The 24,659-nt window shown below is 39.2% G+C and overlaps 1 protein-coding gene across 16 annotated transcripts in view; it reads right to left on the bottom strand.

Annotated features, from left to right (window-relative positions):
* LOC121317477 (otoferlin) overlaps positions 1-24,659 on the bottom strand; it is a 130,801-nt gene that overhangs the window by 83,347 nt on the left and 22,795 nt on the right. For all 16 annotated transcript variants that reach the window (XM_041253449.1, XM_041253456.1, XM_041253464.1 and 13 more), the window contains exon 3: positions 6,700-6,788. In XM_041253449.1, coding sequence (XP_041109383.1) covers positions 6,700-6,788 — 89 coding nt within the window. The remainder of the gene's footprint in view (positions 1-6,699; positions 6,789-24,659) is intronic.

A 24,659-nucleotide genomic window follows, 5' to 3' on the forward strand; every position in this document is an offset into this window, starting at 1 on the left:
AATGTGTATTTAATGTACATATCTTTCAGGATCTGTTTATTAACAGTACATTTTGCCTACATGGTAATAGCTGTTTCTGCCCTCACTTGGTATGAGCCTGCTGAAAGTTTGTGACAGTACAGCATGTGAAAAAGATGTAGAAAACTAAGGAAATATCAACAGTGACTCGGGCTCAATCAAAAAAGGAGGAGCGTACTATAGGGTAAGCAAACCCGATTAAAAGTTTACCACAGTTAAAACATAATAAAGTATATCTACAGCCCAGAGAATGGCAAAGCATATAAAAAATACACATTGCAAACCAGGGTAAACGATGGTAAAAACGAAGTATAACCATGAGAAAAATCACAGGAAATCACAGAAACAATAATGCTGCTGTACTACAGCAGATTAAAAAAAAAATCTGTTTGTAAGCCTTATTGTCATGTTTCCTTTTACTTCACATGGGAAATTAGTCTCACCCCTTAATCACATTCCTTTCTGTCATTAACCAAGCAGCTGCTTCCTCTTATGAAACTACTATGGCAGAAAATACCATGTTTTTGACCCTATGAAATATAATGACAAAAAACTCATAAAATGCAATTATCTACAAGGTGCTAGAAATTTCAAAATGATAAATGCAGAACGTTAGGTTACTTACCGTAACCCTGGTTCCCTGAAAGATGACCACCAAAACATACTTTATATCAGAGCTGCCGATAGGCCCTTCCTGGGGTGACATCCTCTGTCCCACCTACAGAGGGATTAAACAGTCAGCCCACGGAAACCATGGTCTCTTTTGCATTGAACCCGTGAGGGCGACCAATGCGACCTTTCTGGTTGGTGGTCGTCTTCTTTTTCAGGGAACCAGGGTTATGGTAAGTAAACTAACGTTCCCTTTCAATTCAAAGATGACCACCAAAACATACTTATGGGAAAGTATACCGGAGCCATCGTGAGGGAGAAGGAACGGCAGCAGATGAGGGATGCATCAGAACTGCATAACTCAAAGTTAGCTGTATGAGCGTGCAACCTCAAGGACCCTCGTGCCTAACGAAGGCAAGGACGGATCTATCACATTAAGGCAATAAAATATGGAGAAAGTATGCGGCGTGGCCCAGTTAACCACAGTACAAATATCGGACAGCGAGGCCCCGCTGAAGAGCGCCCAAGATGTAGCCAACCCTCTGGTAGAGTGCGTGGCTACCCGCCTAGGTGTTGAGACTGTGTCCGCAATCCAATGCGACAGTCGCTGCTTTGAGAGGTGCTGTCCTAGGGTCTGTATACCATGACAGACAAAGAGCTTGTCAGTATTATGCAGAGCTCTTGTCCTTTCCATGTAACACCTCAATGTCCGCACCGGACAGAGGAAGTTCAATATCCTATCCTCCACCTAAGAAAACGAAGGTGGATGGAAAGACTCGAGTTCCACAGACTGGTTCATGTGGAAGGCTGAGATCACCTTAGGGAGGGAAGCAGGGTTTGTACGCAGTGACACCCTGCTGCCTTTGTCCCAAATACACATACAGGAGCTGTGCCCTGACAACACCTGTAGCTCACTGAACCGTTTTGCGGAGGGGATAGCCAAGAGGAAGGCTGTCAGAGACAGCTCATAGACAGATACTTCAAATCTATGGAGTGTATGGGCTCAATATGGGGCCTTCGTCAGAGCCTCCAGTACAATATTAAGGCTCTATTTGGGGGAGAACCACCAGGCGTAATCGCAGAGCACCCTTGAGAAAACGGGTTGACAAGAAATGCGCACCTGGAGATACGGAATCAATGGGGACATGGCACACAGACATGGCTGCCAAATACACCTTCAGTGCAGAAGGTGACCTATCGGCATCGAGCAGTTCTTGCAGAAGCGGCAAGATAACTGGCATAGGGCAACAGACTGGGTCATAACCCTTAGTCAGACACCAGTTCTGAAAATATCTCCACTTGTAGGTGTATAACGACTAGTGGAGCCTGCCCTAGCATTCTGCAACGTGCCCACGACCGCGTTAGATAGCCCTAAGGCTGACCAAATGTCCTGTTCAGGGGCCAGACCCATACTTGGCATCTGCCTGGTTCTGGATGCTAGAGAGTGCCTTTTGTCTGACTGAGGAGATCCAGGCAAAGTGGGATCTCCCAGGGCTGGCCTTGTAAGAGCTGGCACAGGGTCGAAAAGCAGATTCTCCTGGGCCACCGGGGTGCCACTAGGAGAACTGTCGCCTTTTCTAACTGGACCTTCTCTAGGAAGGCCGGGAGCAGCGGTACTGGTGGAAGCACGTAAAGGAACATCCTGGGCCAATCGAGTGCTACGGCATCGACGCCGCGTGGACCACCTAAGCAATAGAGGGAGTACCACGGGGCAGCGTGTCGTCTCTGCTGAGGCAAAGAGATCGACCTGCGCCTTCCCAAACCATTCCCAAACGCACTCCACCACCTGAGGGTGGAGCCGCCACTCCAACAGATGTGTACCCTCCCTCAAGAGGAGGTCCGCCGCCCAATTCACCATTCCAGGAAGATGCGTCACTCTTAGGGACAGCAGGTTCCTTTGAGCCCAAATCAAGAGCCGGAAGGCAATGAGATGCAACCCTGGGGACCAAAGGCCACTCTGGTGGTTGACATACACCAAAGATGTGTTGTCCATCCGTTCCTTGTAGCACCGGGAGAAGATGCTGGAGGTTAAGGAGCGCTGGCTCCTCTCCTTCCTCCATCTCAGTGGGGAAGAAGACCTCACGCCAGGAGGCCACTATCGATAGTGCTTCCCCCTCTTGCCATCGGTGATGAAACTTCCAGCTCACCCTGATCTCCCCTGCGGGAGAAAGGGGCTTGTCCTGGGGCAGGCGAAGGAGGAGCCGAGGCTGCGGCCAGAGCCACAGGTGACTGCTGCCTTGTCAAGAGCTCCAGGGCCTGAGCCATCTGTGCCTTGAGGTCCACTATGTCCCTCACCTGTTTTGAGTGCATAACCGGTCTCACTTGCGGAGATGGGGAGCAGCTATGAGGGGTCGACACCTGAGCATGTGCACAGAGAATACGCTGCATGGGGCTCTGGGACAATCGGAGGATGGGGGGGCCTGGTGCCCCAAGGGCCGCTAACGGCTAGGCCACAGGGGATGGAGCCTCCATCCCCATGGCCCTAGCCAGCCTATTGCGTAACACCCGGGGCTGAAAAGCTGCACAGATGTCTCAAAAAGCCTCATCCCCGAGAGCCAAAGTGGCGTGCTGGACTCTCAAGCATCCCGCACACAGGGTGTGCCCATCCTCCCGAGGTATGTCCAATTTTGCTGACAGAATGTTGTGAAGGAGAACCAGCGAGTTGTGTAGGAGAGGGTAGAAGGAGTGAGGGTGGCTGCTACGTATTCTTGAGCTGATGAGAGGAGACTGAGGAGGGATGAATTCAGTTGAAAATCTGGTTGCTGAATTGAGGAACAGGCAGGGGGGATAGATGAGCCATGGGAACCAACTGGCTGAATCTGGGAATCTGTAGGTGAGAAAGAGCATCGGCGGCATTATTGTTGATACCTGGGAGGTGCCGAGCTTGCAGAATGAAGTTGTTGGTAACAGATATCCATTCAAGTCGGTGGAGGAGTTGCATGATCATGTGCAAAGGCCTTCATTAAGAATGTGAACAGTGGCTTGATTGTCACAGAAGAACAAGATGGATTTTTTTTCTGCCAGTAGGAGGCCCAGAGGGAGACTGCGATGACAATAGGAAATAGCTTGAGGAGGCCTATGGATTTAGACTGAGGGGAGATTTTTTGGATTGTCTGAGGAAATGCACTGTAGAACCATCAATTCTGAAAATACCGCCAAAGCCGATGGAGGAAGCGCCAGTATGTAAAGAGAAATTGTTGGGGGCAGATGTGAAATCATCATAGAACACAGAAAGGCCATTCCAGTGCTGCAGGAGGGAAGTCCACATCTTGGTGTCTTTCCTTGCTTCCGAAGAAATATTAATGTTGGAGTTGAGATTTTTTGCTGCTGTAGAAAGAGCAAGAAGACATGGAATAAAAGTCCTCCCTCTGAAGAATGAGGGAGTCAACGATTTATGGTTCCTTTTGTGCAGATTGTAGATTTTTACATTGAAAGGAGGATGATGGAATGTACTTTAGTCCAATAGAGAATCCATTGGAAAATCCAAAGATGAGGTAGGAAATTAAATTGCAATCAGGGAGATTTTTTAGCGCCTGGGTCAAGACGGGGATGTTGATGGGAGTGGAAGCGATGAGAAGGGATGATTGCCATTTGAAGGAAAGCATGCAGATGGAAAGGGAGTGCGCGTCATTGCAGAAGCTGCATATGTGCAGGAACCGGCATGGTGGAAGTACATATGCTACTGGAGTTTGCTCTAAAGCCACTAAAAAATCTATTGAAGAGATGTAGATTGGGTCGAGACCAGTCTATGAGAACATTATCCAATGCTAGACAGGATGCTGCTTTGGCCGAGAATGCTTTGATAAAAAAAAAAAAAGTGTTCCTCCGTATCTGACTGTCGGGTCTTACAACATTTAACATGTAAGAGTCCAGTTCTTGCCGGCAGTTCTTGTAACAGACAGATCACCGCATTCAACAAAACGATGATCTAGAAATTCTGATGATGCAGTTAGAATTAGCTGATGATGCAATTAGCTGACACAAGTGTGAAGATTGGCAGGTGAACTTCGGAGGAGAGCACTGCTGGATGTGCACAGCAGTCATGGCGGATGCTTGGAGGAGGGGAGCTGATGGTTCCAGTTGAGAAATCCTGTTCTCTAGCTTATTCAGCCAGTTCGTTATGGTGGCTCCTGGGCATATTAATATACTGGTGCTATAATGTTACTCAGGTAGTGTTTTTACATTTTTCTTTATGAAGGAAGTGCCTCTTGTATACAATAGGGTGTGTGTTCAGCAGGTGTCAGTCTTGTTACATAAAGAGAATATCCTTGGATAAAATAATAGCTCACCGCTCTGTATTGTGCCGACTGCAACTTGTCACCAAACACAAAGCGGATCAGTTGCAGACCTAATTCATGTCTAAGTGATAAGACTCCTTGATAAAAAGCAGATGACACATGCAGCCCAGCTGCAGTCCTAGTTTAATTATTGACACGTTGTTAAATCTGATACAGAGTGCATTATAGAGCCATGTCTACAGTAGCTTTGAGGCCATGTGTTTTATTAATAAGCACCTCCAATATGTCTTCTACTCTATGCCAGAACACAAAACACAAAGCTGTGGACTGTGTTGTCAGGTAGAGGAGAAATCTACAGTTGTGCAGCCGGAAATGTTTTTGCATTAATTTTGGAAAGCAATGTATTAGTGTGATCTTTTTAGCTTACCTGACAATATCTGCTCAGGGTAAATCCCCAGGTACATCCTTTCTATGTATTTCATTACATTGTATTTGTTTGATCAAGATCAAAAAGATAAGTCCAGCACTAACCAATGCAGTAGTTTTTTTTTTTTTTTTTTTTTTTTCATGAAAGCACTGAAGCATTGTTACTAATTTTGTGCTCTACTGTGTTAAAAAGCTAAATGCATTTCTATTGCAATTAAATTGAAAATACACAATATCCCTTAGAACATTCCTCCATAATTATAAACAGGACCTGAACCGATGGTTCAGCAAAAAATCCTTAATGAAAATCTGGCTGGAATTCCTAGGGTTAATAACTGTGGGAGATAGAGAGCCATTAGCAATACAATCTGTAATCCACCTCCTAGAGCACATGCCAGCTGTTCTAAATGTGTTTGTTCTTCTCTACTTGCTGGCCCGCTATGTTCTTGCCCACAAACTGAGGTCCTCCGACTTATCCCCAAGCAAAAGTGAGAACGCTCGTTTAGCTTCATGGCTCCGACTCTTTGGAACTCTCTCCCAGCTTTGGTGTGTGATGCTCCCACTGTCGCTCACTTTAAATCATCTCTCAAGACCCACTTGTTCACTCTTGCTTTCCATACTCTTTAAGCATGATGTCTGTTATTAGCTGCTGTGTTGCTGCTACTATTTCACAGATTATGTCACTATCGTGTATTATGCACTTTACACTTTACTTAATGCAGTAGGCATTGTTTTCTTTAATTTTTTTTACTGTATCATGTATTATGCATTTCTCTGTATTTAAAGTATTGTGGACTTTTTTTGTTGTTACTGCATCTTGGAAAGTACTTTGTCTTTAAAGTCCTTTAATTAAAAAAAAAAAAAGACATTTGGGAGACTGAACCTAAGCATGTTCATACATCAGTAATCATAGCCAAATATTTGCATTGCTTGCCTTGCGTGATACTCCAATGAGAAGTATCTCTGAGTGGGCAGCCATGAAACTTATTAAACCTGCAGGCAGATTTCATGCTGCAGTTCTGGTACAATTAATCTAGTTCAGCCAAAATGTGTGTTATATCACAGTGCACTACAATACAGTATATTGGTTTATATATACAAATACAATAACTTTTGATAGATGATGAAGATCTGATTTCATTGTGTAGCATAATGTGCAATGTTTAAACACAAACATGATAGTTAATTGCTGCAGATTTCAACTGAAAATGTTTTATGCATAACTACAGTTACAAAAGGGTGCTATTTGTAAATTGTACCCTAAAGCCCTCTCTTTCTGATCATGTACATTTTATTGCATTCTTCCATTTGCAGTAATGGTTTGCCAAGACAGCAACGGATGGCACAAATGTTTTAAGGGGACACAAAGACAATATTGTACAGTGTATTCTCTAAAGATCAAACGTACCTATTTGTAAAAACTTTGCTGTAGTTGAACACGTGGATTTCAAGCATCTCATTCCCATCAATGTTACTGGCAACGGGCCATCGGAAAGTCTGTAACAACAAAAAGAAAAAACCCATATTGAATACAACGTTTATAACTTCTCCAGCTGCTTGGTGAACTAAAACAGCGACACCTATTTCAGTTATCTTAAAACAGTCTTTACAAAGTACATTCAAATAGCCTTCATTGAAGCATTTCAACGGTTTCTTAATTAAAGAAGTCATGTATGGTGAAGTCTACTGAATCTTCCTATGGGCTATAATCTCAGTTTAAATTTTTTTTTTGCTGTTCATTTTAGTACAGTACTGATTTCATTTATTAATTTGACCGTTCCTTTGTAATTTGTAGTAGTGTGCATTTGATAATGAGGACAAACATGTTTTAAGTAACCGCCATAGCACCTAACCAAATTGAGAAAGTAAACCCAGTCAGAGCCCAGAGGTGCCACGGTGCCAACTGACACTATGCAGGACAGTGACACACAGAGGCTCATCAGACAATTGCAGCAAGAAAACAATTAATGCTGCAGTTTTAAAAAAATGCATAGAATTGATTAAGAACTGTAGTACAGTATGCAACAGTTCTGACTGTATGTATTTTTTTCAGCTTATCAAAAACATGAAAAAAGATTGAACAGCATTGCTGGGTATTATTTGACATCACTGGGTAGCTTGGGCTGAGGACGCTCAATAGTTATGAATATTGAGCAAGAGTTTCTACACCAGCTTTTGTTTTTACTGAAATAGCATAATATGTACCCTGGTTTCGACGTAAGCGTAACCAAATAAAGACTTCTGCCACGTCCCCTATAATCCTTGTTTGTTCTAGGCTAAATAGATTCAGTTCTTTCAGCCTTCACACCTCCTTCCTTTTAGCCCTGGGATTAGTCTGGCTGCTCTTCATTGCACTTTCTCCCGGACACAATGTCCTTTTGTTACCGTGGTGACCAAAACTGGACATTGTACCCTAAGTGCGTTCTCATCAGTGCTTTATGCAACCTCCACATAACTTCCTTGGTTTTGTACTCTTCACATTTGGTTGATAACCTAGCATTGTTTTCCTTTTTGGTTGCTTCCTGCCTTCCATTTTGTTTGTTTGTTCTTAATTTATACTCACCGTAATTGGTGTTATAGCATTTCTCTATTTGCAGAAAACTGAAATGTTTCCATTAAAAAGCACTATAATTAGATTAGTGCAATGTTTTATATGTATTGTATGCAGTACTGACTCTGCTCCCTTTGCAATGTTCTTTTTTTTTTACCATCTGGTCACATGCAAACCTTCAGATTCATTCATCATCTTCATGGAAAATCAAACACTCATGTAAAATAGCTGTTGAACTGTATGTGGATGTTCTTAATTCTTGCTTCAGGGCACACTATATCACAGAGAATAGTATTGCATTAGACCCAGCAGAGCCATTCTAACACATTCCTAAGAGTGATATGATATGATATGACCTGGATCTGCTTACAGTACTAAAAGCGTTGTTGTGTGTGAAAAGAGCAAAGGCCTTTAAAGAAAAAAAAAAATAACCTAGATTTTTTCAGCATGTAAATTTAAAATATTGCCAAATAAAAAAGTGAATGGTTTCTTAAATTGAAACCCAGCTGGTTTAGGTATATCCCAATCACCTAAAACATTATGAACAGGACCCCTCCTCTAGGGCTTTATTACCTGATGATATGATTCCCCCAGTTTTGTTAAGCATAGTTCCCATGCCAAATAAAGGTTTTTTTTGGCTAGCTACAGTTTATTTGGTTTATCCCATTACAAACTGTACTACATTATTCATGCACAAATATTACTTTTTGTAACTATACTATGATAAATACACAAACTGCAAAGTATTTGTTTTTAGTTCAGAACAATGTTGTATCCAAATTCCAAGCTACAGTACTTTATATTTTGGGACTCATTATACACTCTCAGCAAAAATAGTTCCTATGCGTTCTATGTAGAGATATATGGTTCCTTTGGTCTTTTAGTAGTAGTTGTGTTTAGGTTCTATAGAAGCACTCTGGATCCATATATATATAGACCACCCAGGAACCCTCTTTTTGTAGCCAGATGCAGCAAGAATTCTATCTGTTATAGGATGACAACAACAAAGTACATGTTTTATATAAACACTGATTAAGTGTCCTGTCGCTGGCTTTTTAGACACGGATATACCTGCAGGAAGAGTAGGACGTTCCTTGTAAGGCGAACCGGCCAGCCATTTAGAGAATATTATCCAGGGTTGGCTGGCTACAGCTCTGTAACAGGCTGGTGTTCCTAGTCTGAATCAGCAGGTTCAATACAAACAGTCTTGGACGGAGAAAAGGGGAAACAGCTCCACAGTCAGATATGTTGCTTGGGGTCTTACCACTGCTGGTATTCCTGCTGGTGAGTAACAGCTCAGTAGTGGCACCTGGTAGTACAGCCAACTCCTGCAGTTGTGCATATATTGCTGAGAAATAAATCTGCTCGCCTGTGTGGCGTTTGTAACTGCATGAACCACCTCTCTCTTTTATTAGCAGACCACCCACCCCTTTTACAGACACAATTTCTTTTTAATATGAAAAAGAATGATGCTTTGAACAGTGTGCTTTGCTGTTGCATCATAAGATTGCACTTTGTATTTGGCAATTAACTCTGGACAAAAGGACAAATACAAGCACTTTCAACTTGGCTTCAGCAGTCCCTAACACCAAGGTATTAATCCAGGCAGGTCAATGTCTCAGTCCTGTCAAGATAACAAACAAAGCAAGCAGCTAGCTATTTTTCGGGCTATAACAGCCAGCTACATAGTTTCCAAACACATAAAAAATGTAGTCTGACTGAATGGTGGTCAATACAGCCAACCCTAAACTAAAGCCAAGACTGTAGTCACCCCCCCTCCCCCCCCATAGAGAGGCTTTCATTCCTGTAACAGTTGGCACTTCCAGACAATAACATCTTTTAAAACAGATTTTGTTAGTCCAAATATTTGTTCTTTAACTCCAAAGATGAAAGCTTGGGGAATCTTGTTTGTTTTCGCAAGTGTGAGAGAGCTGCTTGTGCAGTGAATGTCAACTTTGGAATTTCCTTAATACTGTACAGTACATGCACTTTTGGACTGACACATGCAAGCAACCCGATCCTCAGACACAGCAACTATATAATTTCTACCAAAACGTAATAGTTAATTAATCTAAAGAGTTTTCTAAATACTGCACTGAACAGTAAGGTGCAAGTAAAAAATTCTATATTAGCCATGTTTGTGTCATGTTCTATATAAACACTTGGTTTTAGATTGCTTTTCTATGGCACTGCAGTTTTTATAATAGAAAATAAATGAAAGCACCACCAGCCTCCTCTAAGCCATCTATGCATGCAACCCCCTTATCTCTATGTTTATTAGATTCAGTGGCCTGGGAGTTGCATTATAAGATGACAATGATATAACCTGACTGACAATGTTGAGCTGTGCATGTTTTGAACAATCAAATTGGCCCCTTACACCTTTTCTGCAGAGTGGAAGGAATATTGCATTCTCTGAGACACCCACACTATAAATTAAATTAAATCTGTTTCAAAATATAACAGTGTGACTAATGTAGTCCATGCAATAGGTATCGCATCTTAATCCTCATTTGCTTCAAGTACTTGAATATTTATACAGCCATGTTGTTTTTCAAATAAAGGAGTTCATGCTTGGTCCAGTACTGAATAAATTGCTTCACTCAGAAGGTCAAAGATCTGAAAAGCACGAAATGGAAAGAGATAGAAGAACCAAGAATACATTTACATGTACATTTCATGTAACTCCAAACAAACCGAACCGCACTTCACTCCGCATCAAACGGTCAAATGAACTAGGTGTGAAAGCACCCTAAGAGCAGCAATACCTTCAAGTAAACTCCCTGAGATTTTACATGGGCACTTCATGTCCATTTAAAACTTGTTTTGAATACATAAATAATAAATATTTTTAGAGAAGAATACTGTTCAAGTTATGTATTTCTTTTTTACTGATGCTCGGCCCCCAGTATTAGGTCCTCTGCTATTCCTAATCTACATTAATGACATAGATTCTGGTATAGTAAGCAAACTTGTTAAATTTGCAGATGATACAAAAATAGGAGGAGTGGCAAACACTGTGCAGCAGCAAAGGTCATCAAAATGATCTAGACAAGATTCAGAACTGGGCAGACACATGGCAAATGACATTTAATAGAGAAACATGTAAGGTACTGCACGGAGGCAATAAAAATGTGCATTATAAATATCATATGGGAGATACTGAAATTGAAGAAGGAATTATGAAAAAGACCTAGGAGTTTATGTTGACTCAGAAGTGTCTTCATCTAGACAATGTGGCAAAGCTATAAAAAAGGCCAACAAGATGTTGATATTTGTGAAAAGTGTTGAATTTAAATCAAGGGAAGTAATGTTAAAACTGTACAATGCATTAATAAGACCTCATCTAGAATATTGTGTTCAGTTCTGGTCACCTCGCTACAAAAAGGATATTGCTGCTCTAGAAAGAGTGCAAAGAAGAACAACCAGAATTATTTCAGGCTTAAAAAGGCATGTCATAAGCAGACAGGCAAAAAAAATTTAATCTATTCATTCTTGAACAAAGACTACGCGGCGACCTGATTCAAACATTCAAAATTCTAAAAGGTACTGACAATGTCGACCCAGGGGATTTTTTCGACCTGAAAAAAAAGAAACAAAAAGGACCAGGGGTCACAAATGGAGATTAGACAAAGGGGCATTCAGAACAGAAAATAGGAGGCACTTCTTTTACACAGAGAATTGTGAGGGTCTGAAACCAACTCCCCAGTAATATTGTTGAAGCTGACACCCTGGGATCCTTCTAGAAACTGTGTGATGAAATTCTGGGATCAATAAGCTACTAACGACTAAACGAGCAAGATGGGCCAAATGGCCTCCTCTCGTTTGTAAACTTTCTTATATTCTTATTTGCTTTTACACTATTTTATAAATAATTTCAATGTTTCATTTAAGGTAATGCCAAATTAGCATTTTCTGCACTTGCCAGTATGACTGGCAAAACGGTATGTCACTGAAGTTAAACATTTGTAGATGGGTTATGAGAATGTGGGAGTTACAGCAGGTTTTAAACAAAAATGTTTTTTTCTTAAACACTTTTCAAAGGGTATTGGGCCACCATAGGCAGTGATTATCAGATGTGATCAGCTTGCAAGGCATTTTTAAATTCTTCTGTATTGATACATGACTATGAAATATCAGTACTGTGTAAAGACTCGCATCCTGAAGTACATGCCAGCTGTGGCATCCATTAGCCCTCTTTTAAACCTGTCACATTCGCTGCCTTCTCTCCTGGGCTTAAACTGACTTCCAACATACATGATCAGTGAACACATTTCTATGTATTTATTTGGCATTTTTGATGATTGATGAAATGCTAAAATAAATGCAAGTAACATGACAGTTACTTAACAAATCTATTAAAGTAAAATGAGAGTTAAAAAAAAGGAATGCAGACTAAGGAAAAGGGGTGTGTGCGTGTGGGGGGGGGCAGTTTACTCCAGATATGTAATTACGTATGTGTGATTCACTTTTTGTAAGTTGTTGTATATGTATCACTGCAGCCCCATTATAGGAAAACAGCCTCAGAGGTGGTTCTGCTGTATGCACCACTGTATTCTCTGAACTGTGTGTGGGTGTTGGGGCAACAGATTACATTTTGTTTTTACCATAAATTTTACAGGAAGGATTACCGTAATATGAAGTATTATGATACAGTTTGTTATTACATTATTGGCAACCCACCTTTTTTTACCATAAAAATAACAGTTTTTGTTTTACAGTCTATAGCACCTTTCATCACAAGGATCCCAAAGTGCTTCACACAAACACAAAATTAATAAACCATTACATTAAAAACAGTAATACAGAATTAGACAAAACAAATCTAAAAAGAGATACAAAATTTGGTTTTAATTGTATATCATTTTAGTTTGTAGAAATAAAACAATTACGAGTCTAAAACAAAAACAATTAGAAAATTAGAAACAAAAAAGGTTTTGATTGCAAAATAGGTAAACTAATATAGAAAAGAGCACTCCATAATTTAGGAGCTTTAAATAAAAGGCCCTTCCTCCAGTATTAATTTTATTAACCCAAGGATTAACCAGCAGCCCCACATCCTGCGATCGAAGCATTGTCAGATGCTGAAAGATTTTGCTTATGTTTTTAAGATTCCATATCTGAAAACATGGCTACTGCCCCCAGTAAGCTGCCAGCTAATGGTCTAATAAAAGCAGAGTGACAGCAATCTTTCTTTTAATTGCCCAGGGTCTTGTTAAACCACAGTGAAGCAGCACAACACAGTTTAATAGCTAAGGTGGATTTAAAATTCTCCCCAGACATTTGTGTTTTCGGTGTTAGTGATTACATGTAGCAAGAGCCTGGACAACTAATCCCAGAGTTTAGAAACACATTTGGGAATGAAAACACTGACCATTTAAAAAGATGTAGTAACACTCATCTACTATATAGCTACAGCTCGTCTACCCAGCCTGCCTTGAAATAATAAAAGGAACAGCAATTCTGTACCCAATATTAGTCATTTAGAAACTAAGCTCCAATTTTCGAATGATTCTTTCAGCTGCATTTCTTTACTATTGGCCTTGGTCTCAGTTCAGTTCCTCCTACATGGCACAAGGCAGCCCCAGCTCAACAGAGGAAGCAGGTAGTCAATGAGGTGCAAAGCTGATGAAGAGGATAAGGTGTGTAAAGGCTGTTTCCCAGGACAAGCAGGGAGAATGAACGAGATGGGAGAGTGTGGAACAATGCAAGACCAGCTGACGAGATCTTTGGGCAATTGAACAGAGCAGGATCAGTTTCCTTATCAGTTCAACATATGATGTTCTTGCAACACCACAGAACCTTAATATATTGGTAGAAGAGGATCTGTGGTGTCCTTTGTGTTCATCACCAGCATCATTAAAACACAGTTTGACAGGATGTAAAATGGGTCTTAGCCAAGGACGGCTTACTTGGCATCATATCCAGGTGCTGCGATGTTTGGCCTAAGCATTGGAAGACAAATTCCAGCATTATATGACACACGAAGAACAATATTTCTCCATCCAAGGGAGCAACCACCAAGAAAAGGTATTAAAACCAAAACTTGTTTAGGACAACTGGAACTGTTGTGCAATGGCTAATTTTCCCACCTGAGATTGCCACCACTAACCTTCGACCTGATATTGTCTTGTGGTCTGGATCTGCACGCTTTGTTCACCTGGTAGAGTTAACAGTGTCATGGGATGATGCTGTGGATGAGACGTATGAAACGAAGAAACCTCGGTACGCTCAATTAGCTGCTGAAGTGGAAAAGTGAGGATGGAGAGTCCAGGTTTACCCAGTGGAAGTGGGCTGTCGAGGATTTGTGGAACACTCCACAACCCGGTTTCTCAGAGACATCTGATTCAGTGGTTAAGAGTTGCGACACATAGTGAAGAACCTACCAGAAGAAGCAACTGGCTCTGGTTGAGACAAAAAGATTCTGGTTGGGGACCTCAAGCACAGTAGAAAGAAAGCAACGGCGACGGAAAGGAAGGCAAATAAGCTGAGCTTAGCCGAGTGGGGGCGGAGGAGGGTGATGCTGGGACACCAGAAAAACTGTCAATGAAACACCAAGGATGGAAGGTACCCACTTGAAGACCTCAGAGAAGTACAATACTCAGCTCAGTCCAGACGGCTGTCATGCTGACGCGCTAGGGAGGCCACACTGTGGTTGATCCCTGGAGCCAGCATTGCAGCCATTGTGTATGTTGATGCACCAGGGAGGCAAAATAAGATACACTTCAGTCATCAACACCAGGCAGAAGGATATCTACATCAGATGGAAGGAAACGCAGATGGATCACGTTAGTTTACAGTAAAAGAAGCTATGTCTTAGTTGGTGCTTATCTTGGTAAGAACCGAGTCCAAAAGCAGCATGAAGTTTTAACACCTACTCTCATGTAATGGAAATCTTAAGACAAACTGGCTAACACAGTAGCATGTCAAATGAAAATAAAAATCATATTAAATCTATGTAATGTTTAAGACCACAGCACCTTTACTTGGATTAATTAGCTTTGATCCTAAAAAATCTTAATTGCACGTTATTTTTGATTAGCTGCTAATCATTTCTTTACTGAATATGAATTGTAGTCCATAATAGATCTTGTGTTCTTTAAGAACTTGAAATCATTTTATTATAAAGACACAAATTGATGTTACGAACTGTTGCCTGCTGTCCTCCAAGGCAAATAAGATCCTGCATCTCAATCTAATGAGTGAGTTTTAGACAATCCAAAAATGTTACCGTTATTAAAAATCTATGAAAGATTAAACTGCATTTACATTTGTCCGGGTGCCTGGGTTTGCTAGTTCTCTACTAAATACAAATAGAGTGTTAACTGTGTAATAATGCACGTATACATACGGCAAATAATCACTTGTAGACATGCATGCTTGAGCCACAATAAAAATACTGTAGCTTGTGTTGAATGTACAAATACTGTAGCATATTGTGTTGATTTTAACCCCATATGTTCCTAGACACAGGATGCCAGGTTACTTACTATTTCCAAAATTCAGAAAAAGACACAGGTGCTAAAGCATTCAGCTATAAAGCCCCTAAATTATTAAATGACCTGCCTAGCCCTGTAAAGAAAGCTCCCCACTGTTGCTGCCTTTAAAACTTGATTAAAACCACATTTTTAAAATCTAGATTATATATTTTAAAATGTTTTCTTACTCTTTCTTGCTTGTTTTACTGTTTTGTTTTTATTCTATTCAATTGTGCTGCTTATTGTTACTTTTTGTAATATTTATTAATGCTTACATCCTTGTTTGCGGCGATCTATCGTGAAAGGAGCTATATATTAAAAAAAAAAAGATTGATGGATTAGCCTATATTTGTTAATGGTGCTATTTCAGGTTTAAATAGCAGCAAATAGGACCAAAGCAGTCCCAAGAAGAAAGCTAGCAGACCATACAAAGGTATTTCAGTGCATCAGGCCGGTACACTTCTGTGCAGTTTGTTTCATTTTTAGCAGGGGATAGAATCCAGTATGGGTTAGCAGGAGTTTTTCAATGTCTATAAGACTGCAATTTACTGTATTTTGATTTGACTGTTTCACCCAAAGTGATAGGACTTCCTACAGTGGATTCTCTTTTAACCTAGTCTTGTTTCTGAGTAAAACATTTACTACAAAAATAAAAAAAAAGCTTCTGTAAAGCTACAGACAAAACAGGATGTTTCTTAAGTACTGCCATTAACTGCCAACAACAGAAAGGGACCACATTGTGAAAAACCACCAAGGTATAGTGTATATACAGTAAGTCATGTCCCCATTAGAGCTACACATAATTTGGCCGGAAATGGCATTTTACACTCAGAATGTCACAACACAGTTCAGCTGCTCATCAGAATTCCAAAGAAAAAATGGAGCCCATAAACTTCCACAAGGGTTCAAATAACTCTCAAAACTCAACTCTGTAATGTAACCAGTTTCATTCTGCTTATGAATCAGTTAATTTCCTCCTGTTGACTATGAAAATATATATATATATATATATATATATATATATATATATATATATATTTCATATGAGCTTAACACACAGCCTACAGCACTCAGTATTCCCAGGTGGTCTCCCATCCAAGTACTAACCAAGCCCAACATTGCTTTGCTTAAGCATTGCATGGTAAGTTCAATTTGAAGAGCTCTTTGCCATCAGAGACGTCGCCCAAGGGTCACTACAAGGAAGTAGCTCTTCTTGACCCCCCCTCCTGTTGACTGAACAATGTCAACAGAAGAGATGTTAATTTGAATAGAAAATGTTCCTGTTCACATGCAGGCCTGACACAAGAAAGAGTGCAAATAATTCATTATTCAGAAAACCACTTATTGTACAGGGACTGTAGGAATTCAAGCATTTCTAAATTATATCTTGGCTAACCACACAGCAGATACTCAAAAATGTATATCTTGAAAATTAATAATCTGATCCTTTATCACTTTGACCAATAAAAACGGGTCAAGTGGAATACTAAATAAAAAAAAAAATAAAAAAAAAAGACCTTTGTGTTATTCTTCTCAAGAGGAAAGATAATTTCATTTTGTTACAATACGTACATGTGCAAAGCAACACATTATGCTTTTAAATCACTGAACTGCCTTCAAATATACAAGTTAAAAAAATAAAACAACCCTGTGTTTAATTTCTTCACAGCTGTAGGGCTTTTGTCCAAAAATTCCTGAAATTAATGATTTGTTAACCATTTAAACCTTGTGTACATAAAAAAAAAGTTACATTGCAGTTACACCTCCACAAACGCACACATTATTATTATTATTATCATTAATATTATATTAATTATTATTATTATTGGTTATTATTATTATTATTGGTTTATTTAGCAGATGCCTTTATCCAAGGCGACTTAAACAGACACATGTAATATTGCAGTTAGTTGTTACTGTTATATTCTACCGCCAGATAAAAGTAGCTTTGATTTGGTATTAAACATGTTTAACAGATAAGATGCTAAGTGGTGCTGTGATTTTGTTTAGATTTATGGACTGAGCACAATACAGTTTCAGGGTTGAATAGCAAGGGGTGTAAGATACTATTGGTGTTAGATGTTGATAAGGATCTTCAAAAGGTTTAAAAAGACAGCATTGCAACGATGCAACCTCATTCCACTTATACATTTCCCCAAACCCTACCAGGCCAAATTAATATAATGGGTTATGCAATGGAAACACTGGTGTAGTGGGATGTAAACAAGTGTGTGAACTCCAGTTTGGTGCTCCAGGCCAGACAGCGGCATGGTAGGAACCTGGGTCAGACCATGGTTTACGTTTTTTTAACTGGGTTTTCATGACACTTTTTAAAAACATTGTCTGACTATACACTTGTCATCCATTCAGCGCCTTCCCATTAATTACCAAACCAAAGAATTAACATTGCACTGAGTCACACACAGTATTATCTACGGTAAAATGAAGAGAAACGTAGCAAGCACACATGTTTGCAGTTAATCAAAAAGTCTGTACTACTATATACTCTAACTTGTCCAAGATACTAAAGGCATTTTTTTTTTTTTTTACTTTACATAGTATTGTAAAGATTATGCCGTCTCTACAAGTTTTAAGACAGCAAGGTCAATTGTGTTGTAGGAATTTATGTTTTATGTACTAAAAAATTGACACATTTCCATTTATTTTTTATTAAAAAGTTCCCTTGATCCCGTTTAATTTTGCAACGGTATCTGTCTAGCTTTTCTTTGGGTTTACCAACATACAGTCAGCATTAATAACAAAAGATTTGCAAACGCCATCTTCTCATCATAATCAGTGGACGGGCACTGGATGTCTTAAAACACACTTGATTGGCTATTGCTAGTTACCTATTTACTTCTCTTAACCAATAGGATTTCCCTGCCGTCCAAACTGATGAGTGTTGTGCATGTGATTTTATGAAGTGAGTGAACAGCAACATAAGACACATCGCTGGTCACAGCAAAAGTATAGGTCTTGTCTGTCCTTTAAAGAGGAGAGGGTAAATACTATATCACCCAAATTAGAAGTAGGTAAATGCCGTTTATCTGTGTATACCCTCGACTACACCACAGATGTGAAATCACACTATAGAAACAAGGCATTGGTTTTAATATACTATAATCTAGAACAGCGTGGCAATAAAATGATATGAGACCATGCATTACACAATTAAATTGCATCCAGATGCACACCTGCTAAATAAAAATACATCTCTGTGAATAAAAACACTCCCCAGGGTAAGCAAATGGCTTGATTGAATATCTCGTTTGTCAGCACCAATGGGTTTCTCCTTTTAAGTTCTCTGTAATGGTCCTGACCATTGTTACCAGCACAGCCTTGGTGCCAATAGCATCAAATCATAACAGCATCACAGTTACAGCTTACCAGCAGATTTAAAGCACACTGTACCTGCTTGTCATCTTCATCAATTGCAAAATCATATGTATTATTGTTTGAGAGTTGTACCAATTGTATTGTCACCCAAGATGTAAGGATCACCTATGGTAATAGGTCAACTGAACAACCAAAAATCAATAAATGCAGGTTTATTGCATGGTGTGTAATACTACCCCAGGGGGATTTAAGTGTCCCCCCCCCCCCCCAACTCACTCCAGTGAACAAAATTGCACTAATAATGTATTTCCTATTTTTCATTTCCCAAAGCAGTATTACAAATCTGATAGTAAAAACAGGAGGTTGGTCAAATGTGAACATACTGTAATTCTCACTCATGGCTGGCACATGATTCTCTTTACTTTAGTCCACTGTGAAGGATTTCACCATTTTTAAGGTTTGTTCTGCCCCTTTTACACAGACCCAGACACAGAAATTTAACTTGTTAAAGCTCTTTCAAGCCGTTTTATTAATGAAAGTAACAAAAATATAAGAAAAAATCAGAACAAAAACATAGCTCCCACATGGAGTACTAACTAAACTTTTTACTTCATGGTTCTAAATAAAATCGGACAACTAGCCTGCTTACTGATTTAAAAAAAACAAAACAAAATAAAAAACTTTTACAAGCACACAGAAAAACATTTACACACTACCTTTTTCTTAAGACCCCACACTGTATCCACAATGACTGCCTCTTGCCTCTTGCCTCTTGCCTCTTGCCTCAGACTGCTGACTGCTCTGAACAAACTTTTATTCCTGTTTAAATACCTGCCTGCTTATTACAGGCAGGTAACACCAATTAAACTATAAAACTATTGAACATGTAATCAAATTAAACTAAATAATTACACCTATAGCTGTGCAAACACAGCCACTTCCCCACATTTAACTGGCCAGGGACAGAAATTAACTCTATCCATGCCAACCCCAATTAACTCTATCCATGCCAACCCCAACACATTTCTTTCAGGCAAGTATCCACCCTGCCACACCACATAAATAAATCTGTTTATTAACCTGTATACACTAGTGGAGACTTCCCTAGGGGTGAACTGAAATGTTACTTTGCTGAATGAGAAACTAAATTGTCACTTCCATGTTAAAGACCTGTTACAATAGATGCCTTATTCAGTGTACAGTAGGTTTCCTGTAAAATGTAAGATTTAAATTTTGAGATATATCCGGCTTATACTCCAAAATTCATATGAGCAGTCATCTTCCAGATTCCTAGAATATGTATACCTTTGTCAGTCACGATTAAAGAACATCTTTAGTCAGGTTATTGCTATGTAAGTACTTCAGTATTCCATTCATTTTATAACAATATTCAGAGACCCTGGTGAACGTAAATGAATTCTAAGCTCTCATACTCTCCTGACTCCGTACATTTTACAAGGATCTAGCAGCTTCTTAATTACATCTCCTTTTGGTTCTTTGTTGAGCAATAAGCTGCTCTGTGTTACCAGGACCTGACCAACTCGACAGCTTGAAATGGGACTTTAACTGGCTTGTAAATGTTCTTTCTGCTACTCTGCAGTACAGGATGTCAGCATTGGCACAGCTGATAATATTGATTGTCTTTTCTTTCGGGTGTGAAATATCTTTAAGCAAAGAGAAACAAATTCAAATAATTCTGTTGCGTGGAGCAGCTAGTCAACGGGCTGTGGCAGCCCAAATTAACAGAGAACATTATAAATGGGCATAATAGATAATATAGCCTATGATGACTGCAGGAACACCCTGTATTGGTTTGGCAATAGCTGAGAGGTTGATTAAAAAAACAGGGCAAACAAACAGGGAATAGTTTTTATTTGTGTTAGAAAGAATTACTTTAATTCAAAATTCAGTTAAAATAATTTATATAAAAAAATACAATAAACCATATTGTAAACACCATAGATCTGCTGAACCATGCTTTTCCTTGTGAAAAAAAAAACAAAACAGATTTGACATTTGATAATACCAAACATGGTAAATAACAATCCAACAATATAATTAACAACACATCAGCAAAAGCAATATGCAACTCCATACTGTGAAAGCAAATTAGAGCAACTGCAATTAATCAAACACATTTGAAAAATGAGTCAAGGAACTGTACAACACCAGTACCACATTAGGAGCTTTACATAAAATGTTATCAGTGTAACAAAAATAACATTTGAAAAATAGGAGTTCAACGCATGAGCAGTAATAGTATTCTACCTGTGTCTCTGGCACAATGCCTGTCTGGAGATTTGGCTCATTAAGGAGAAAATAAATTGCTACTACACAAAAGGCAAATGCCCTAACTATTGCAAGAGAACAATAATACACCTTCTGTTTAAATCAGTTTTATATGCAGCTGACCTAATTTAGATTCAATGTGATGTTTACATAATCAATAAACATAAGCTAGAAACTGAATTTTGCTTATTTTCCCATAATAAAGAAATCATATTTATCTTGCATCGTTTATCCCAGAAAATCTTAACCCAAAAGGACACACTGAATACTTCCATATTTTATTCTGGTTCACTTTTTAGATATTTCAGTAAACTAGCCAGAGAAGAGGCCATATACTGTAGCCCAGTGAGAGTTGTTTTGACCTGTCTTGAAACTTATTCAAGGGGGAAATGATGAGTGTAGTAAAGCATAGCACAGCACTGGCAATGAAAGAAGCAACGTTGATATGGCCATTGTTTACCATGATTAACTGTTGTTCATCTCATACAAATGCACACATTACTGACCCATGAACAATGGGTGACAATGAAACAACTCTGAACAACCTCGCTATCCCAGTTCACTGCTGCAACCCCCCAGCCACCCGGGGAACGGAGTCTGAAACATGCGTCCTCTGAATTTTTCCACTGCAGATCCACATCGAAGCCACCAGACCTATAGTGCCGGAGGACAACACAGATCTGAATGGCTCCATTGCAGACCCGCAGGCGCCCTATCAGCCACAGGGGTCGCTGGTGCGCAGTGAACCGTGGATTTCCCTGCAGAACTAAGACCTCCCTACCCGGGCGGCACTCAGCCAATTGTGCGCCGTCCCCTAGGAACCCCCAGGTCATGGTTGGCAGTGACACAGCCTGGACAAACCTGCGATCTCCAGGCTATCGGGCGGAAAAGCTATATTTGATGCTAGATACCTCAAAGCTTTATACAATTAATTGTAGATTATAAAAACTACCCAATTCTTCAACTTTGTACTACATATAATTGAATACAAAGCAGTTGATATTCAGACAACACATGTCTGTGTAAATGCACAGCTTATTATTTGGTATCCTTAACACGATTTTGTATCGGATTTGATAAAAATTAAGAATTTAATATATTTCCTTGCAAAACTATGTGACAAATTGATGCATACTTCTGACATAAGCAAGTGTACTTGAATAACTGCAGTGATGAAACCAGTTGGTGAATGATTGAATGGGATGTGTCTGATCTAAGTTAACTATCAATAGGACATGGAATCAGATTACAGCTCTGTCAACCTTATGTCAGTGTCACTGGACAAGACGAGAACTATATAACGAAGCAGAGCACAAACTGGATATAACAAACATGTTCCGAGCTACTGTCCAGGTAAACAATCAGATACAGCACTGTGCTGCAAGTGACTAACCTGTTTTCATTCAAACTATTCAAGTAAAAACATACAAGCTTTGATAAAAATTAAAAAAAAAAAATAGGTAAACAGTTAGAGTTAAACAAATTCGGTCTGGTATGTTCCTTACAAATGGTAATCAATTCTGCTTTACACTTGGGTATCATTTTCTTCAAACTATAGAATACCAGGAACTCCCTGAGAAGGCACATTCTTCTCAATGCAAACTTGCAGTTCATCAGACCCCTGATAGTCAGTTAAAACAGCATGATTATGAAAACAAATAATTCTGAAACAAATCATCTTTTAACACTCACCCATTACCTCAGTTCAGTTTTGTTAACACCAGTGTAATTGGGTTAATTTTTCTTCCTTTCACAGATTACAGTGATTACTTTCTAGTTACTTAACCTTATAACTGACCGTCTCGTCTTCCTGTGCTAGTGCCAAATAATCACTTAGATATAGATAGATATGACTGCGACACACAAAACAAATAGCTTGCGAGTTGATCGGACTACATTTGCTAATACACAGTAGTACTCCTCAGGTTGAAACAGACCAAATCAGTTCTAAGAAGAAAGCAACAGATACCTAGCAAGTTATATATATATATATATATATATATATATATATATATATATATATATATATATATATATATATATATATATATATATATACACTGCCTTCTTTTTTTCAAGAGCTTCCTGAAAGATCTCAGAAAGAATAAGATCGAGTATTAAGCAAAGTGAAAGGAAATCAAAACATGATTATCATTATTATTAGAACCCTAAATGCCATGCTCCCAGTCCCTCAGCCCTTGCCTTTGGTGCTTCTTAAATACTTGTTCGGTATGACAGATCAGGAAAGTCTTCAAATGATTTTACTTCTCTGCAGATCACACATTGAGCACAATCTCTGGCTAACAGGCAGCAATCAAGGCAAAGCACACTTGATAAATGTGAAATGCCTGAGCTGTAACAGCAGACATCAGTGCCAATCAATATTCCAAAGCAACAACCAGAGTAGAACTGATCCAGAGCAGCATTTGTCATCAAATAAGACCCACTCCTGTGAGACTTGGCTCCAGAACTAACATCTGAAATAATGATTGAGAGATGACCCTTTTATTACATTTCATTATTGTTTTCAAATCTGTCACTCCTGTTGTAGAATGATGTGTACATTCAGAACCTAGTTATAAAGACATCTTGTGGAATGGGTTGTCTAAATGTATTACTGTGGGATTCTCACTGCAGTCGACTTGAACAGTTTAACCCTTTAGCTCCTTTTTAATTCATTAAATCTGTGATGACACACACACACAGATGTGTCAGATGTACTTATTTGTGCTCTCATCAGGTGGCAGTATCAATAAATAGGGCTCTCTTTGAAGCACTAAGCGGTTGACTTGATCAATCTGTAAGAATGAGAGACATACGATTGCAAAGAAGAACATACACCGTCTTCTTTTCTTACCTCTCACCTGAATTACTACAGCTGTGGGTTTTTTTTTTATTTTTATATTGAATATGGTGCAGCCATAATTTTGCTTTAATCCAGCAGACCTAGAACAACTTTCACACAATTTCCTTGTCATTTTGCCATCTTGTTTTGCAGCCTTTACTTTTCAGGTGAACCCTATTCATCCTGCCATCACACTATAAGTTTGTTTCCTGTATTAAAGGTATCCGTATATTTCAAGTGGAGTGGTGGCGCAAACTGGCTTCAGCCAAATCAAATGTTTTGAAGATGCTTTTTAAAGCATTCCTATTCTGTTTCTTACTAGATCTTGTATTGTATAATTCCTGTAATAGCATGTGAGTCACTCCTTTCTTCTAACCTAATGCACTCACATTATATCAGTAAAGAATAATCTGATTTCCAAACTGTATAATTCCGTGACTTATAAAGTTAGTGCAGAGAAGTTCATGTTGTTAAATGCATTATTCATTTGTATAGCTAGACTTACTAGTTTTTATTGGATTTGAATTTCAGTAACCCATTTTGTGCCTGCACTTTATACTGAACCTCTCCTACAAAAAGTACAATCTTTTACAGCCTTATTCCAAGCAGCAATACTCATAAATGAGAAAGTGAGTCAAGAAGCTCTTTCCTGCTGCAGTTTTAGAAAAATGTGACCTGGAATCATAAAAAGCTCTCAAAAACAGGCATACAAATTGCAGTGCTTTGCAACAAATCATTTTTAAGATAACAGACTGAGTCTATAAAAAAATGAAAACAATAAAAACCTAAATAACGGCAAAGCATAAAAACAGCAAGTGACATTTTATTTGAGGTAGTTTGGCAGAAGCAGTATCAGCCTTACTTCATTT

The sequence above is a fragment of the Polyodon spathula genome, chromosome 6 (genome assembly GCF_017654505.1).
Source record: "Polyodon spathula isolate WHYD16114869_AA chromosome 6, ASM1765450v1, whole genome shotgun sequence".
Taxonomy (NCBI): domain Eukaryota; kingdom Metazoa; phylum Chordata; class Actinopteri; order Acipenseriformes; family Polyodontidae; genus Polyodon; species Polyodon spathula.